An 18430-nucleotide genomic window follows, 5' to 3' on the forward strand; every position below is an offset into this window, starting at 1 on the left:
ACCCACTCATCCTTCTCTTTGTGGGTTTTTTTTTTTCTTCTTAATTTCCTTGTCTTAGTCTTTGATTTTGGGAGTTTTTTTTTTTCATTGTTTTTTTTTTTATGCATTATCAAATACCCAATTGCTATAAAGGTTTATATCATGGTTTGGATCAACCAGTGACTCCAATTTGGTAGACAGATTGTGTCTTGCACTCTAGGTGTTTGATGAAATGGCTGCCTACCTTTATCCATGTTTGCTGGTTGTAAAAGTGTATAAACATATTGAATGATTTTTCTGCTGCTAAAACTAATCACGTACTCTAATTTACTCATAGTATAAAAAAAATTCAGCCAATGCTTTAACTCAAATAAACGTTATTTTGTTTAGAATAGCTAAAAATGTGATGGGTGCATGCAAGTCGATCCACTTCTGTTTTGTGAATTGTAGTTTCTTTCTTCAAATATCCAGTGTTAAATTACCTATAAATGAAACTGAATGCTTAATTAATGTGCTCCTTGTGGCTGAAAAATTAGTTCCTTGCACCTTCTGAAGATTGGTTTAAGGATGAAAAAAATGAAAAAATGAATCAAAAGGTTGGATTTTTAAGTGTTCTGTTTGCTTTAGTTTCTTAAACCAAAGAACCCATGTCCTGGATTATTGTAACTTGTATGGTTTCAAATTGCTATCCCTTACTATATTTTTTAAGGTAAATTGAAATAACAGGACCCTAATACTATTTTTTTTTTCTTTTTGTTTATTGTCTTTGTTTGATGCCTACCTAGCTCAGATCATGAACAAGCATATAGTTATATTGAGTCTTTGGATTCAATAATTTTTAATGATTGTTTTGTTTTGTGTGGTACTAGGTCATGGATTCAATGGAGCCTACACAACCTGATGTTACCACTGCAAGACCAACTATGAGACCTCCTTGTCCACCACAGGTAACATCTTCTTCTAATCCTAATAAGAGAAAATCATCATCAACGGCTTAGGACCACTTTGAGAAGTTTATAGATGAAGAAGGTAGAACTAAGGCAAGTTGTATATATTGTAGCAAGGAGTACATGGCTGATAGCAAAATTTATGGGACATCTAATTTAAAAAATCATACACCCATTTTTCCTAAATATCTTTTTAATGAATTGCATGATGGACAAGACCCATTGTCCAAGGATGTAGAGGAGGGAAATCTAGTGCCTAGGACTTTTACAAATGGTGTGGATAGAAAAGTTCTTGCTGAGATGATCATATTGGATGAGCTTCCATTTAGGTTTGTAGAGAATGAAGGATTTAGAAGGTTTTATAATGTTTTCCAACATAATTTTAATATCCCATCTCGCTTCACGGTAGCTAAAGATGTGAGTCGGATTTATTTTGAAGAGAAGGATAAGTTGAGAAATGCCTTGAGAGGCCGTAGGCTTTGCCTTACCACTGACACATGAACTTCAATACAAAATTTTAATTACATGTGTCTTACTTGTCATTTTATAGATGATGATTGGAAGCTACATAAAAGAATTTTGAATTTTTGTATTGTTGATAACCATAAGGGAAAAACCATTGGCAAAATGGTTGAATCTTGTTTAGAAGAGTGGAATATTGAGGGTATTTTCACCTTGACAGTGGATAATACTTCCTCAAATGACGTAGTCATTAGTTACTTGAAAACAACTACTAATATGTGGAAAGATACTATTTTGGGGAATGAATTTATTCATGTGAGGTATTGTGCTCACATCCTGAATCTTATTGTGACCGATGGCTTAAAACATCATAATAAGTCAATTGATAGGGTGCGTCATGCGGTTAGATATGTGAAAACTTCTCCAAATAGGTTACAAACCTTTAAGAAGTGTGTGGAGAAAATGAAAATAGAGTCAAAGGCTATTCTATGTTTGGATGTGGCCACTAGATGAAACTCCACCTATAAAATGTTGGAAAATGCTGAAAAGTTTGAACATGCATTCAAGCGGATGGAATATGAAGATCTTGATTATATTCTACACTTTCGAGATGGGGACTATGATAGGAGACCTCCAAATGAGGATGATTGGGAGACTTGTAGGAAATTTGTTAAGTTTTTGAAACTTTTTTATAATGCCACAAAGAGGTTTTCGGGTTCCTTGTATGTGACATCAAATGCTTTCTTTGATGAGATATATATTATTAAAAGAAAGATAGATCTCTTTTCTAGGAGTGAGGACCATTTTTTGTACTCAATGGCAAAAACAATGAAAGAGAAGTTTGACAAGTATTGGGGGAGCGGGGAGGATTCATCAAAGAAGGGAAATGTGCTTTTGTATGTTGCTGTGGTGCTTGATCCTCGAAAGAAGTTGGATTATTTGAATTATTGTTTATCAAATTTGTATGGGGAGAATGTTGCTAAGGATATCACTGACCTTGTGAAAGGTGTATTGGAACGCTTGTATGAGCATTATAATTCAACTTATTCATCATATGTGTCTATACAAAGTGCGAGTGAGATATCAAGGATGGAAGGTGTTGATGTTGATGTTGATGATGATGATGATAATGATCTAGACAGATTTATTGCCTCTTAATACAAGGCTTTTAGGCAAGGAAAACAACCTGTTGGGTGTTAGATGAGGTTGCAAAATACTTGATGGAGAATAGTGAAGGAGAAAATGACAAAACCTTTAATATACTGGCTTGGTGGAAGTATAATACTAATAAGTATAGTATACTATCTCGAGATGTGTTAGCTGCACCTGTTTCTACTGTGGCTTCTGAGTCGGCATTTAGTACGAGAGGACGTATACTAGACCCATTCCGTAGTTCACTTGCCCCTGAGATGGTACAATCTCTCATATGTACTCAAAATTGGCTTCAATCTTCAGTGCAAATTTTGCTTCGACATGCCATGGATGATGTTGAGCTATTTGAAGATTATGAAAAATATAATGTTCTTAAAATTTATTAACTTGTGCTTTAACTGAAATTTAATATATCTTGTAAGTGCATTAAATGGAATTTAACATATATTGTTGTTCTAAAATGTTTTGAAGTTTTTTTGGAAGTGAAGTTAGCTTCACCTTCAACAGCATCATCTTCACCATCAAGCACTGTTACAAATCTTGACTGATCTGCCTACATGCATTGGTGAGTTTTGTTTCTGCCTAAAATGGGTGATTACCTCTGGTTAGTCTCCGTCCAACTCTTCAGGAAGAGTGGTTCTGTATTGTAGAAGCTTCTCAACCATTTGCTTCACATCTCTCTCCAACTCTTCATTTTCTTCTTCTTCTTCTTCTGAGCTTCCCACCCTTCTCTCTCTCTCTCTCTCTCTCTCTCTCTCTCTCTCTCTCTCTGTTGTTGGGAAGTTAGGGTTTTCAAATTTTGAAAAAAAGTTATAGTTGGGGGATTTAATTTTGGGAGCGTAGCGCGCGTATGTGTAGTGGAGACTGTAATGTAATGTAAAGTGAATCTGATGGCAGAGGCTTACAATTTTCTTTTATTTCATTTATTTATTTTATGGCTTAGATTTGTATTAATGCAGACTACGTACTATTAATATTTTTTCAAAAGTATTTATTATAAAAGAGTAAAGTTAACCGATGCCGTAAAGTGCTAAAAAGATTGATTTAAAAAGTATTTTTATACAAATTTTATGGAAAAAAAATGATATTAAAATTTGATTTTTAAAACCTTTTTTTATATTTTGTTGGTTTTATGTTTTGTTGAGAGCTTGGTGTTGAGACAATGTCATTTTATTGTTATTTGCTCTTGTTGAATTTTGCATATTGTATGGTTGGGTTGGAAATTCTTGTGATTATGTTGTAATCTTGGTCTTGGGGCATTTTTGAATTGTTGAGCTATTTGCCATGGTGAAATTTGAACAATATTGACAATTCATGAAGTTTAGCAATGTATGTAGTTTGTGGTATATATTGTTGAATGAATTTTGACTTGAATGTTGTGGGAGTATTATGGGAATTTGATGCGTGAGCTTGGTTGAACAAACCCATTTTTTTGATGAATGTGAAAATTTTGTTGTAATGTGTAAGTCTCATTTCATGAGTATGACAATTTTTGTGGGCATGAGTGTGGAAGAAAAATTTTGTGGTACTAGGCAATTTACATGTAAATATTAAATTTTCTAAAAAAAAATGTAAATATTAAATACCCTTAATGCCCCTCCAAAGAAAAACTATATTAATGCAATGAGATAAATATATATATATATATATATATATATATATATATATATATATATTATAACAGAAAAACTTAATGCAATGAGATAATGATGCATGGTATGATAGGATAGGATTTTTTTTTATGAACGGTATGATAGGATAGGATATGTGAATGAGATGGGTGAGATTACATACATGTCTAAGCATCTGATTCTCATTCCTGCAAGGTGCACAGCCTCTCTTTCAGCTCAGAATTTTTCTTCTCCAACTCTTTCACCCTCGTTTCCAAGTCGTATACGCTTTCTTCCTCTCCATAGCTTCTTGTGCTGAAACTTCTAATATGTGAAACTCATTATTCTTTTTCTTTTCTTTTTTTTGGTTGCTTCCAACTCAATCTTTTATGACTTATTATTTGCATTTTTTTTTGGATATTATTAACTTTAACTATTTATATACTGTAAGGTAAGGATTTTACCATTATAAACTCTTGTAAAAGAAAATGTTAAGCTCCCCATTATTATTATTATTATTATTTTGGTTGAGAAACAGTTAGTTAACTTTCAATAGTGGTAAAAGATTCATTTTGAACAATATCAGCAATACAACTAGGGACCTCTTCTAGCCACACGAGTTCAGATCTTAAACCTAGAGCATTCCGTATTAACGTATGGGCTCCTTGTAAGCTTCATCTCGGTTGGTTTGGACAAACTCCCACCTACCCAAAAGCCTAGCAGAATGCTTTGCTTCTATAATGACTCCCTATGAGGAAAAGTTGTCTAATGGGTCCTGGAGTGCTTTGATCACTTATTGGAGTGGTTCTAAAACCACAAACTATTTAACAAACTTATAACGCATAGCAAACTATACGCAATTACTTATCACTTACACCTAAACCTATAATTTTTTCTCTATCAATCCCACTTGCAGCGAGTCTCCTTTTATATACAAGGACATTTCTAAAACTAGTTTCACCTGCAAAACTGATCCCTCTTCTAAATGCCATAGCTTCAATGGTCTCTACATCTTCGACATCATTCACAAGCATGGGCGGAGCTGTTATTGGACTAGGGGGGGCAATGGCCCCCCCCTAATTTTTTTTATAAAAATATTATTATACAAATAGGTACTAAGTTTAACAATTTTGTTCAATAAAATTACACTTTGCCCCTCTTAATAATGCCATTAATTCTTTTGAGAGTAATCTTATAGCCAAAAACGTTTTTACAATGTTTATACAAACTATTAAGGTAGCAAATTCTTATTAGTTCGTACACTTGCATAACTTTTTATATATCAATAACCACTTATCACATTAGCAATTTGTAAAAATTTTGTAGTTTTAGCATTTTTCACCTTTTAAAGGACATAAAAAATTAATAGATTAAATCTAAAACAAAATATAAAAACTCAAAAAAATTAGCTCAACAACAAAAATTACCAATATAATAAAACTAAAAAAATTAAGTCCAATCAATATATTTTACCCAGAACAAACTACTTGGCCATTTAAAAAATTTTTAACAAAAATCCTTAGTAGTAAAAAAATAGACTCAAGGGTTGGAGCCACCGCACACAGCTAGCAGCAAAGTCGCCCCCCCTAACTCCAAGTCTTGGCTCCGTCCCTGTTCACAAGGGTAATTATTATGTAGTCCTAGATCGTCAGGACTTGCCTAGTCGGCAGTCTCTCTGAATCCTTCTTGTTGCGGGCTGTTTGGTCACAAGATAGTCGTGACTTGCCTAGTCAGCAGTCTCTCTAAATCTTCTGTCACCTGTTACTCACAGGTTGTGTAGGTTGTCAAAGGTCACAAGATGAACAAGAATGCAATTTTCACAAAGATCACTAGGCTCAAGTTCTTTCTACCCTAAATACAATTAAGCCCAAAAAGATACATTATAATAAGAGAATAATTACAAACAAATTTGGTACGGAATTAAGCCAACAAAAAACATGGATTTTACTGGCTCAAACTTGGCTTTAATGAGAATGCTTCGTCCATGGTCACCGTTGTTCAAAACAAAAATTCTATCATCATTTACATATTCTTTTTCTCATTAACAGTCATGGGTGTTGCATTCATCAATTTAATCTCAATTGATTATGCACTTAAAGCGGGAGCTTAAATAGAGCTAGCTAATGCTGCTAAAAATCGACAGTAGGTCACATGTCCAATCTAGAGCTTTGGAAGGTCTTCTAAGATATACAAAAAGGAGAGAAGCAATCGTAGTGACCATTAGGGTTTGCCCTAGTGGGAAAGCCTCTGATATTTAAGTTAGTATTGATCTATGTATTTTGTTATAAAGATAAAAATTTTAGGGTTTATTTTTCCTCCCTTTTTTGTAGTTTTGGTTTACCTATATATAGGCCCAGTGTTGTAGCCATTACACTCATAAATTTCCATGATTGGAGGGGTTGTAATTCTAGATGTAATAGGGGGTGGCTTAATGAGAGTTTTTTTTTTTTTTGTCACTGGCTTAATGAGAGTTATAATCGTTGAGTATCAATCTTTGTTTAATGCAATTAATGTTCTAGAAGGTTATGCCTCTCTCATTTAGTGGCGGCTCTAGATATTATTTTTATAGTGTTCACTAAGAAACTTAAATGATACAAATCTAATGTAGAGATAAATTGAATATATCAACATCAGGAAAAAAAAACACACAATTACATAAAACATTACAATTTCTTTCTACTAACAAAGATAAAGGAAAAAAAAAAAAGACTGATAAAAGATAGAGTGAGAATTGAAAATGCTAAAATAAGAGTAATAAAGTGAAAGAGAGTCTGAGATGATAATAAAGAAGAGACAAATGGAGAGAGAGAGAGAGAGAGAGAGAGAGAGATATTTGTTATAACTGAGAGTAAAGTCGTTAAGGAGATCAAAATATTTGTGACTGCAAAGCCAAAGAGAGCATAATTGTCGACACCACTAAGGAGAAATCACAACCACAATATTTCTTCTGGTGTCATTTTTTAAGAAAAAAAAATGAAGTTATAGATTATTTTTATGTATTAGGTTGAACGAGTTACAAATTTGAATAATTATGTATTTTTATTTTTATTTTTGTTCTTGAATAGATTTTAAAAAATAATGATAATTTATTCACTTCTTGTTGTTTGGTCTAGTCTAATTTTTTTTTGTTGTTGCTTGGGCTAATTTTTATTGCTTTTTTAAAAAAACAATTTGGTTTAAGGGTTTAAGGATAATGTTTGGGGAGCCAATTTTGGAGTAATGCTATGAACATAACATTTTTATAAAAAATATTTGTGCAACAAACTATTATTGGTCAGTAAAAAAGTGATGTCATATTGGGACCAAATGATAAAACCATTAACAATTTATTGCATGAGATATGTTGTGAAATTATTTAAAAAAATGTTTTATATGTAATATTACTCTAAATTCTTGGTCAACAATTTTTGGTAGTCAAAATAGGTTAATATATATATATATATATATATATATATATATATATATATATATATATATATATATATATATATATATATATATTTCTTTTTTCGGGTAATGCCAAGTACACTGAATTTGGCACAACTTTGTGCCACAACTCGCCATGTGGCAAGTTGTCGAGTTGTGGCCCTAAATTTAAAGCAATATGAAGAGAGCGGATCATAACTTACAAAATCAAAAGCGCAGCCCTTTTCTTAAAAGCAGCACCCATTCACATGCAAAAGAACACTTCTTAAATCTAAATTCAACAAAGGAAGAACCAAAACATCAATCATAAACACCACATTTGATAAAATGATGCCGTACTGTCTCACAAATGATGGAAAGTATTCATTTATTATTTGGTTAACAACCACAATCACTCAAATGACCAATTTAGAATCAATCCCAAACTTCTGGTGTGTAAAATGCATTTTAGCCTATTTTGTTTTTTTGCCACAATTTCATTCTAACTTTACAATTGCTCATATCTATAATCTCTATGTTTATATTTATATTTATTATTACTGTCCAATTGCAGCTGTGGACAACAGTTTTGTTTATTTGGATTCCAATGGGTTATCCGGTTATGCCAAAGAGGGTTATTGATATGTTCGCAACTTGGCAGGGTTCTTCGGGAAGGCATAGAAATCTAGCCTTTTGGAAGGCTATGCCACATTGCATCTTGTGGTGTCTTTGGTGAGAACAGAATGCCAGAAGTTTTGAGAAAGTAAATAGTCTATCCTTGAAGTTAAAGCCTTCTTCTTTTGTATCTTGTTAGATTGGAGCGTTGCTTTTCATTCTTCTCCTTGTTTTAGTCTTTTAGATATGTTCGAGCATTGTAGTTTGAAAGTTTGATTGAACTTCATCCTGAGTACACTCCCGATACACTTGGTATCTGTTTTTTTTTGAAAAAAAATTTGTTACTTATCAAAATATACTAATAATAATAACAATATTATTTTTATTATTTTGGCAACGCAATGGAAGAGATCCAAAACCTAAGACCTCTAGCATTGGATGAATCCCATTTTTTTCCAAAGGAGTTTGAAGACTAGTGCAAATTTTAAGTAATAACTTTCTATCAAATTTGTCTAAAATACGCCAAATATCCAGTGAGACGCTTCCTGTGAATAGTTGCTGCCTAAGATATCAGTGTTACAAATTCTATTCATTAAGAATTTTTCAGATTGTGTATCTCTCAACTGAAAAATCATCCTCATTATGTTCAGATACTACGCAATTGAGAAAGAAAAATATGACTATAAAAATGGTTACACCATTATGACTTCTCCAACATGAACAACCAGAATCTAATAATCTAATTAAATGTCTGAGAGCACACCTCAATGTCAGCCATGTTGGAACATACAGAAGCTGCCAACGAGTTCCATACAGAAAGTTCTGGCTTCATACCCTGGCTAATCATCTCCTCCAACCACAAAACAGCTTCGTATTGCCTGCCCACAGAGCAAAGACCCCTGATAAGCATATTATAAGTATCAGCACAAGGCCAATATGATTTTATTAACATCTCCTGCAACACTTGACTTGCTTCAAGATATCTACTTTCACGACATAACCCATCAATTACAATGCTGTAAGTTTCCTTGTCTGCATTGCAACCCAATTTCTTAGCCATATTCTTCAAATACCCAACAGCAAGCACTGATTTCCTCTCATTACAAAATCCTTTCAGCACAATATTATATGCCCTAACATTTGGTAAACAATTTCCCTCCATTTCCTCTTCAATTACCTTCACTGCTGCATCAACATTCCCTCCCCTACACAATGCTGCAACCTTGGCTTCAAAAATTAAGTTTGTTGGCCCAAATCCTCTTTCTTTCATTTGAATGATAACTTTGTTAGCTTCACTAATCTTACCTTCATTGTAAAGATCAATAGCCATAGCACTATAACTAGCCAAACTGGGAATCCCACCTCTGATCAAAGCCTCATTAATCAAGCGCTTGGTGCCTTCTATATCTTCACCACTACTACACTGACTGAGATCAAGATGCTGGAAACAGCGCTTAGGAGCCTTCAGCCCCTTCCTTAAAATCTTACCAAGAATTTCCACAGCCTTTTCAACTTGCTGATTATCACATAAAGCATATAATAAGGTTCTATAGACTACAATATCCTCACCACTACCCTTCTGAGAGATCCTCCAAAACATTGAATACAACAAATGTGTGGCCTCATTCATCCTCCCATCTTTACACAACCCTTTCATTAGAATCCGATAGCTTTCCTTATTTGGATAGCAACCTTGATAATTCATCTCTAAGAAGATTTGCAATGCAAGATCAGAACAACCCCTCTGGCACAGAGCATCCATTAGCAAGTTCAAAGATCTAATTCGAGACTTCACTTCCCACCCATAAGAGCTCTCTAAGAACAAACGATGAGCAGCTTCAAACTTAGATTCATTGACCAATATCTGCAACAGGGTATTGAAAGATTCTGTCTTATTCACGCAGTTGAACTGAGGAATTCTTTTAAAAAGAGAGATTGCTTCATCTAGCAATCCAGCTCTTGCATAGGTTTTGATTGCATTAACAAAGACAGAATCCTTGCATTCACACGAGTCCTCTTTCATCCAATCAATCACCTCTTTCATCTCACAAATCTGACCAGCATTTCCAAGGATGCCAATGATGGTGGCATAGACTGGACCATTATGACAGTAACTGGGGTACTTGTATTTGGCTTCCTTGAAGATTTGAATTGCCGTTAATGGGTTTTTCTGGTTCCGAATAATTTGAGAAAGGTGTGTCGGTGTCAAAAGTCTTGGCCATCTCACAGTCATAGTGTTTTAACTTTTAACATCTGCTACATCTACTCAATCACATTCCCTCCAACATCTGCTACATCATTGAAAAAATTAATCCTCAAATATAAGCAAATAAGTTAGCAATGAACACATAATATATAATAATAAAAAAGTCAAAACTCAAAAATAATGATCCGACCCGGAAAATTTCCTGGGCCTCTACAAATTTGCTAGTGAATCAACGTATTTAATCTTCTTCTTTTTTTTTTTAATAATATGAATCAACAAAGCCCCTCTTTGATGAATACAGGGACTCGGTTTGGGTACAAAAATAATATGAATCAACAAAACAAAAAATTGATGAGTTTTGGAAAAAAATATATAAATATATATAGAAAAGATACCTTTGATTAGCAAATGGGGGTACTTGGCAATGATGTCACGTGATTCCTCGTACCTTTGCTCGGCAAATGGGATTCACATGAAACAAACAATTGAAACAAACATCTCAGACTGAATACAATATATTAAAAAAAATTAAGAGAAAGCAAGAATAGAACAGAACAGACCATTTTATCAACAAAAAAACAGGACAGAAGTTACAGAATAGACCGGCGGTGATAGAGCTTGGGCCGGCGGTGACAACTTGGGCCGGGGGTGAGATTGAGAGCGAGCGAGAGTGGGACGGCTGGTGAGTGTGTGAGCTGAATTGAGAGGATTAATTATGGGGTTTAAAAGTATATATATATATCACGCTTTCAAATGAAATAACTTAAAATTTACTACACTTTTCTTTAAAATGATTTCATAAAAAACCAATTACTATTTTCTTATATTAATAATTTTGTAATATAATTTATGAGATCAACGACTACACTTTTTTTTGTTTTTTATTTTTATTTTTATAATCAACAATTATAATTTATGTCATAAAAGAAAATAAAGACTTCTATACAAGCTTTCAAGAATGAGTACAACTTTTTTGTAGTGATGGCCATCTATGCCACTAATTATTTTAATTTGTTTTAAGGATGATATTGTAGTGTTAATATGTTTAGTTACATTTTTTTTTCTAATATAAAAGGTGAAAACTCACTTAATTTTTTTTATAAAAAATTTATGATATATTATAACAAGATATACTATTAGTCATAAACTTATTATATGCTTTTATAATTTTAAAACTATTAATTAAATATTTATTATATCGCTGGTTCGACCACCAATCGAACCACAAAACCGATAACCACTCCTTTTTCCAGTTCTTTAGACATACCGATTTTTAAAATCATGATATATATATATATATAAGGGTTTTTGGTAATTTAACTTGTAACCGGGTCGAGTTTTGGCAAAACCCAGACCCGCTTTGGGTTTTTTTTACCCAAACCCAACCCTATTCTTTATCGTACCGAGTGAAACCTGACCTATTAGGGTCATGCCGAGTCAGGTACTTGCAGGTCAAGCAGCAATTGCCATCCCTACTAGTGATCTATTAGTGAAGAACTTGGTTTAGGAGGATGGTTCGGTCCAATTTTCAACTCTCTTTTTTTTAAAATTAATTCATGAATTTTTTTTTGTTGGCTGAATAATTGTATTTGAAAACATAAAGATGTATTGATCTTCCTAAAATTTATTAAATATATTTATGTAAAGCAAGAGTGACATTATCTGTTCTAATCGAAACTCACGAAGTAATTGGTATTATGAAAACATGAGGGAGATTGGCTGTTATTGGCTCTGAGAAAGAGAAAAACTAAGAATAGTGAAAAAAATAAAAATAACTGAGAATGTAAGAATCAAAGAGAGAAAAATTTTGAGAATCTGATTGAAAAAAACTGAGAATGGTGAGAATCAACCTAACCTGTCATTTTAGTAAATAAGGTTTGGATTGACCTATTTTTTCACTTATACTTACTTTCATTTTCCAGGTTTGAATTTGAATCTAATTTTGTACTCTTCATTTAAACCTCCACTATTCATCCCACTCTTCCCGTTTCAACTTCTTCTTCTTCTTTATATATACATATACATATATATATATATATATATATATATAAATAAAAGCTTTTCGCTCTTCTATATATATATATATATAAAAGCTTTTCGCTCTTCTATATATAGCTTTGTGGGATCTAGCACCATGTTGAATATCCCTTGTATTATTGTGGTAGATGGGGAAGGATCCTCCCTCCTTTTTTTTCCTGTAATAATTTCTTTTACTTAGAATATATATATATATATATATATATATATTTATTTATTTATATATAATGGATTTTTAATCTACTGTACTTGTTACCAATTAATAAAAAGCATCATCCTATCGTTTTTTCCTATGTGATTTAACATACTAAATTAGAGTAAAACATTTGGTTGTTAACTTTGAGTCATTGCATTATTGTTATGATCCTAGTGTTTTACATGGATTAAATATAAATTTAACCATGTGTTTAGAAATTTTTGAGCACCCTCCCTTTATAAGCCAGATTTCAGGGGTGAATTTTACCCATATGTTTGTAATAATTGTCTACTACCATTATAGAATAAATTAATGCCTCGAATATATATAGTCAAGGGCAAATAATGTCTCCAATATATATAATCAATCATACATCCTTCAGCATTACTTTAATCACAAACAAAGAAAAAATGTAGACAAATTTCTTAACTTCATTTTGTCAATTTGCTCCAACATCCTTCAAAAACTTCAATTTGATATTTTTGAGTGTTGTTACAACATCTCTCATGTTTAACCTTTTTTTAGGTGCCACTATTAAGCAATCCATAGTCGATTTCATAATGGACAACATACAATCCAACTTAGTATTAAAATTCTTTTTGCCTCTCTTTGGCAAATTAGCAATCATAATTTCAATTACTGAATCAGGTAGTGCCTGTTTTACCCAACCTTTTAGGCTCATTTCTCCAACAAACATTTCATTCGTGAGATTCTTTCTTGTATATGTTTCCATCAACAAAATGCCATAACTGTACACATCGCTGCATGTGGAAATGATCCCTTGTGATCCATACTCTACCAATTTGATTAAAATTTATTATTAGAAAGTATCAAATATCGTTACTTGATAGTAAAAAGAAAATTGCTCAATACTTTTTTGAGACAAATTTGAGTTTGTGTGTGTATTTGTAAACATAAAATTGAGTTGTAAACTAGAAACATTACCTAGTGCCATGTAACCAATAGTGGCCATTGTCATAGTTTGCATCATAGAGTCTTCATTGCCTAAGAATTTTGAAATACCAAAGTCACTCACGTGTGCAACCATATCTTTGTTTAAGAGAATATTGTTGGGTTTCAAATCACAATGAACAACAAGTACAGGATAACCATGATGGAGATACTCCAATGATGATGCAACATCTATCATCATGTTCAATCTTTTTAGCATATCCAAGAAGTGGTTATGGGAATACAACCACTTCTTACTTATCAAAAAAAAAGAATACAACCACTTCTTCAAGCTCCCCTTAGGCATGTACTTCAGTACAAAGGCTTTAAAATCAATGCTACTATAACTACTAATGATTTTCACAAGATTTTGGTGGAGAATGCTGCACAATACATCACATTCAGCTTTGAAACTCTTAAACCCTCCTTCAATATTCAATTAAAACCTTTATGGCAATACTAGTTCCATCTAAAAGTGTCCCTCTGTACACCAAGCCAAAACTTCCCTTCCCAACTAAGTTACTTTCACTAAATCCATCTGTTACTTGCTCAAGTTCTAGATATGTTACAAGGGTGGTTTTTGTATTTTGTCCTTATTCTACTCTTCAATGGGCAAATACTCTCGTAAGTAAGGGTGTGCATGGCTAGTGAAGATGAGAAAAACCAGATTTTCTGCATCACTGGTCAGGTTTAAGTGTTTTTTTTAGCCAATCCTAGAGATAGGTTGGGTTGGATTGGGTCGGAGAGTTATGTTTTAAATATTTCAATTTCATTCATAGTAAAAAATTGGACTTTTATCAATTATTCAAATACTTTTTTAATAAATTATTACAATTAACTTAATGCCTATCCACATGTTCCATAATATTTTAAAAGTCCGCACTTAATGCATATCCAGATTTCTTCTTCTAATATCTGATAAACTTAAGTATGCACTCAAAATTTTCTTAACATCATTGTGATTCCTTTGGTACATCCTGCAATTAACTCCAATAAACTAACTATTGGAAAGATCCCTTTCAACGATAGAGGCATATTTATTGATGAATATTGGTACTGGAGTCTGGATTGGTGTTGCAACACTGCTCAAGTTTTCTCTTCTTTTGAATGTTATTTTCATTGCAACATTTACATTGTTTATCATTATTTTCATTAATATATTGATTTTTATTTTTTATTTTTTTCATCCAGCTTAATTTTAGCCCCCTCCCTTGGTGTGATACAACTGTAATTGTGGATGATGTGTCTGAAAGTAACCTTAAGACACAATGAGGACATATGCATTTCATATTTATGCAAAATAAATTTTGCATTTAGGGTAGGAAAAAAAAAATTGCAAAATATAAGCCAAAGATGTTGACTTTTTTTTTATTATTATTTGATAAACACACACACACACACACACACACATATATATATATAGGGGAAGGGGGATGAAATAAGATAATGCACTCACACACCAACACTAAGGCAGTGTCGCGGAGCAAGTGATAAACTCCTTCTCAATATCATATCTTACCGATGTGGGATGACTTGACAACACTGAGTATCTTTTTTTATTTGGTAAACACACACACACACACACACACACACACATAGGGGAAGGAGGATGAGATAAGGAAATATACTCACACACCAACACCAAGGCAGTTAGTGTCGCAGAGCAAGTGATAAACTCCTTCTCAATATCGCACCTTACTGATATAGGATGACTCGACAACACTGAGTATTTTTTTTATTTGATAAACACACGCACACACACACATATATATAGGAGAAGGGGAATGAGATAAAGGAATACACTGACACGCCAACACCAAGGCAATTAGTGTCGTGGAGCAAGTAATAAACCCTTTCTCAGTATGACTTTTATTGATGCAAAGAAAAGCTCAATATGAGAAGGGAAAAACCATGATAAAAAATAAATAAAAAATAAATAAAGCATGACTTCAAAAAGTGGGTTTGTACTTTGTAATAGGTTTTGTCTTGTTGTTCTTGTCTTTTATTTTTAATGTAATTTTTTTTTTTTTGAGTTTCAATTTCAACAAGAAACATGAGATTATTTTAATTACTTACTGTATTATTTAAATATATATGATAATATAAATAAGGTCAAAATGCAAAACTCACTCTCTAAGTTTCACCACTTTTTATTTCAATCCTATATTGCATTCTGTCATTTTAGTCTTTTAAGTTTCAATCCCCTTCAATTCAATCTTCCGTTAACATTCCATCCATGTCTACTATAACCATATTCAATTTTTATTTAATTATTTATTTGTTAAATTAAAGAAAAAAATGTTAATTAATTTTTTTTAAAACCCAGAAATTAACCCCCCCCCCCCACATCGTCCATCACTCCATTCCCACACCTGAAGAACCCCACTTTGTTTCAATTGTCAGAACATACTTGAACAATAAAGAGCTAGTAGTGATGGTGGTGTTGTTGGGTTGGCTCGGTTCCAAGAGCAAGCACCTCAAGGAATACGTGGATTGGTACAATTCCGAGGGCTTTCATGCCTTCACTTTCGTCATTGATGTCAGCGAGCTGCTGTGGCTTGATTTAGGCCAAAGAATTGAGCAGCGAATTGCGGCATTTACAAACGAGCTTGTATCTTGGCCTAGGATTCCTAGGTTTCGGATAAGGAAGGGGATGGTAGAGAACATTGCTTGATTTTCCACATATTCAACAATACTGGTTGGTTTGTGTAGGTCGATTGCTCTCTCAAAATTTAAAATTAAGCTTTCATTGGTTTTAAAGGATCTGGGGTTGGCGTTTATTAATTGTTGTTTGCCTAATTTGTTTGATATGGTTAATGGTAGACATGAATGGAATATTAACAAAAGACTGGATTGAGGAGGGTTGAAACTTAGGGCATCCATATCAGTTGGTGGATTCTCTTCTATAATACAAAAGCTCCTTCATTTTATACATTTTGGCCAAAAAAACACCCACATCAGTGGGTGTAAAACTGTGTAAAATTGTGTAAATTCATTCACGAGCTACAATAACCGTGTAAATATATACGGCTACTGTAACTCGTCCATTTATTATTTTATTAATTTCCCGTTCGCTCCTTTTTTTTCTCTCTTCTCCTTACTCAACAAACTCAGTAACATCTCTCCTCATCTTTTTCTTTTTCATTAGATGCACACAAACACACCCACACACAAACACATCCACACAGATAAATCAACACAGAGATACACTCTAAAAAAAAAACACAGAGATACACAAACACAGATTGGTGCTTGACTGGATCGGAGCTCGTGGGTCTTGCCTGATCGGAGTTAGGGAGATCTCGGATCTGATCGGTGCTTGTGGATCCGAGCTAGGGAGATCAATGCTTGACTGGATCAGAGCTTGACTGGATCAGAGCTCGTGGGTCTTGCCTGATAGAAGCTAGAGATATCTAATCGAGATGGTCTTGCCTGATTGGAGCTAAGGAGATCTCGGATATGATCGGTGCTTGTAAATCGGAGCAAGGGAGATCGGTGCTTGTGGATCAGAGCTAGGGAGATCTGGTCGGTGCTTATGGATCGGAGCTAGGGAGATTGGTGCTTGTAGGGTCTTGCCTGATCGGAGCTATCGGGTCTTGCCTGATGTGGGTGTTTTGTAAAAATGGATGTGTAAAATAGAAAAAGTAGATTTTTAGTGTAAAAATAGATGTGTAAAATAAAAAAACTGATGTGGTTGCTCTATAGAAGACTAAAATGACAGAATGTATACTTACAGGACTTAAATGAAAAGTAGTGAAACTTAGAGCATCCCCATCAGTATGTGCAAAATGGAAAAAGTCACTAATTTTACACATTTTGAGCACAAAAAACAAAAAAAAAACCCACATCAGTGGGTAAACTTGTGTATAAATGCACATTGCTACAGTAACCGTGCAAATTTACACAGTTACTATAGCATGTGTATTTAATATCTTAATAATTTTTCTCTCTCTTCTCTACCTAACTCTCACCTCCCTCTCTCTTAGGCGCACAACATAGATCTCTCTTTCTCTCATCTCATCAATCTTTCTTCCTCTAGCTTCCGTCAATCGCCACCGCCACCGATGTGAACGAGGTCGAGCAAGCTGAGTCGTCGGACGAGTCTTTCGCCTGCAACACGAATGGAGTTCTTCGACGAGTCCATCGCTTAGAATCTCATGGGTTTTGATCTGATGCTGTCGTTAATCTCGTGGGTTTTACTGGTTGAAGTTAAGCTTGAGGCTGCCGTGAATCTTGTGGGTTTTAATCCATTTTTCGGTTGAGCTTGATCCATCTTTTTTCGTCTTATCAATCTTTTTTTTTTTACTGGTTTTCTTTGGGATTCCGGTGTGATTAGCTTGTGTGAATTCCGGCGTCGATCTTGTTGCACGGTAGGAGGCTGGAGGCGTCGATCTTGAGAGAGATGGTGGCTGATGATGGTTGCTGTGTGGGTTGTGTTGGGTTAAAGAAATGAATATTTTATTTGAATGTGTGTATAATAGACAAACTGATATGAATATTTTGTAAAAATAAGCGTGTAAAATAGAAAAAGTAAGTTTTGGAGATGTAAAGAGCATCCACACCAGTTCTTTTATAATCTTCTATAATACAAAAAATTCTTCATTTTACATATTTTAGTCAAAAAACTCCCACATCAATGATTGTAAAACTGTGTAAAATCTTGCAAACCCATCCACGAGTTACAGTAACCGTGTAAATATACACGGCTACTGTAGCTTATTCATCCAATATATTATTGTTTTCCCGTTCGCTCCTTTTTTTTCTCTCTCTTGTCCGTGCTTAACAAACTCAGTTCTCCTCATCTTCTTCTTTTTCCTCAGATGCACACAAACACACCCACACACAAACACATCCACACAGTCAAATCAAC

The 18430-nt window shown here is 33.7% G+C and overlaps 2 protein-coding genes across 5 annotated transcripts; one reads left to right on the forward strand and one right to left on the reverse strand.

The window, feature by feature from the left end:
- The first annotated feature begins 1916 nt into the window (after nucleotides 1-1916).
- LOC142629005 (zinc finger BED domain-containing protein RICESLEEPER 2-like) lies at nucleotides 1917-2546 on the forward strand. Its single transcript, XM_075803010.1, has one exon. The coding sequence runs from the start codon at nucleotides 1917-1919 to the stop codon at nucleotides 2544-2546; it is 630 nt and encodes a 209-aa protein (XP_075659125.1).
- A 6299-nt stretch (nucleotides 2547-8845) lies between these two features.
- On the reverse strand, nucleotides 8846-11053 carry LOC142627389 (pentatricopeptide repeat-containing protein At1g05600-like). 4 transcript variants are annotated; one of them, XM_075801238.1, is made up of 3 exons: nucleotides 10937-11053; nucleotides 10772-10824; nucleotides 8846-10458 (listed from the first exon to the last, which is right to left on the reverse strand). In XM_075801238.1, the coding sequence occupies exon 3, from the start codon at nucleotides 10401-10403 to the stop codon at nucleotides 8910-8912; it is 1494 nt and encodes a 497-aa protein (XP_075657353.1). In that variant the 5' UTR covers nucleotides 10404-10458; nucleotides 10772-10824; nucleotides 10937-11053; the 3' UTR covers nucleotides 8846-8909. The 4 variants fall into 4 exon arrangements, with proteins under 4 accessions (XP_075657353.1, XP_075657355.1, XP_075657352.1 ...); XM_075801240.1 differs by having other exon boundaries at nucleotides 8846-10461; XM_075801237.1 differs by having other exon boundaries at nucleotides 10772-11053.
- Nucleotides 11054-18430: the final 7377 nt, after the last annotated feature.

The sequence above is a fragment of the Castanea sativa genome, chromosome 3 (assembly GCF_040712315.1).
Source record: "Castanea sativa cultivar Marrone di Chiusa Pesio chromosome 3, ASM4071231v1".
Classification (NCBI taxonomy): Eukaryota; Viridiplantae; Streptophyta; class Magnoliopsida; order Fagales; family Fagaceae; genus Castanea; species Castanea sativa.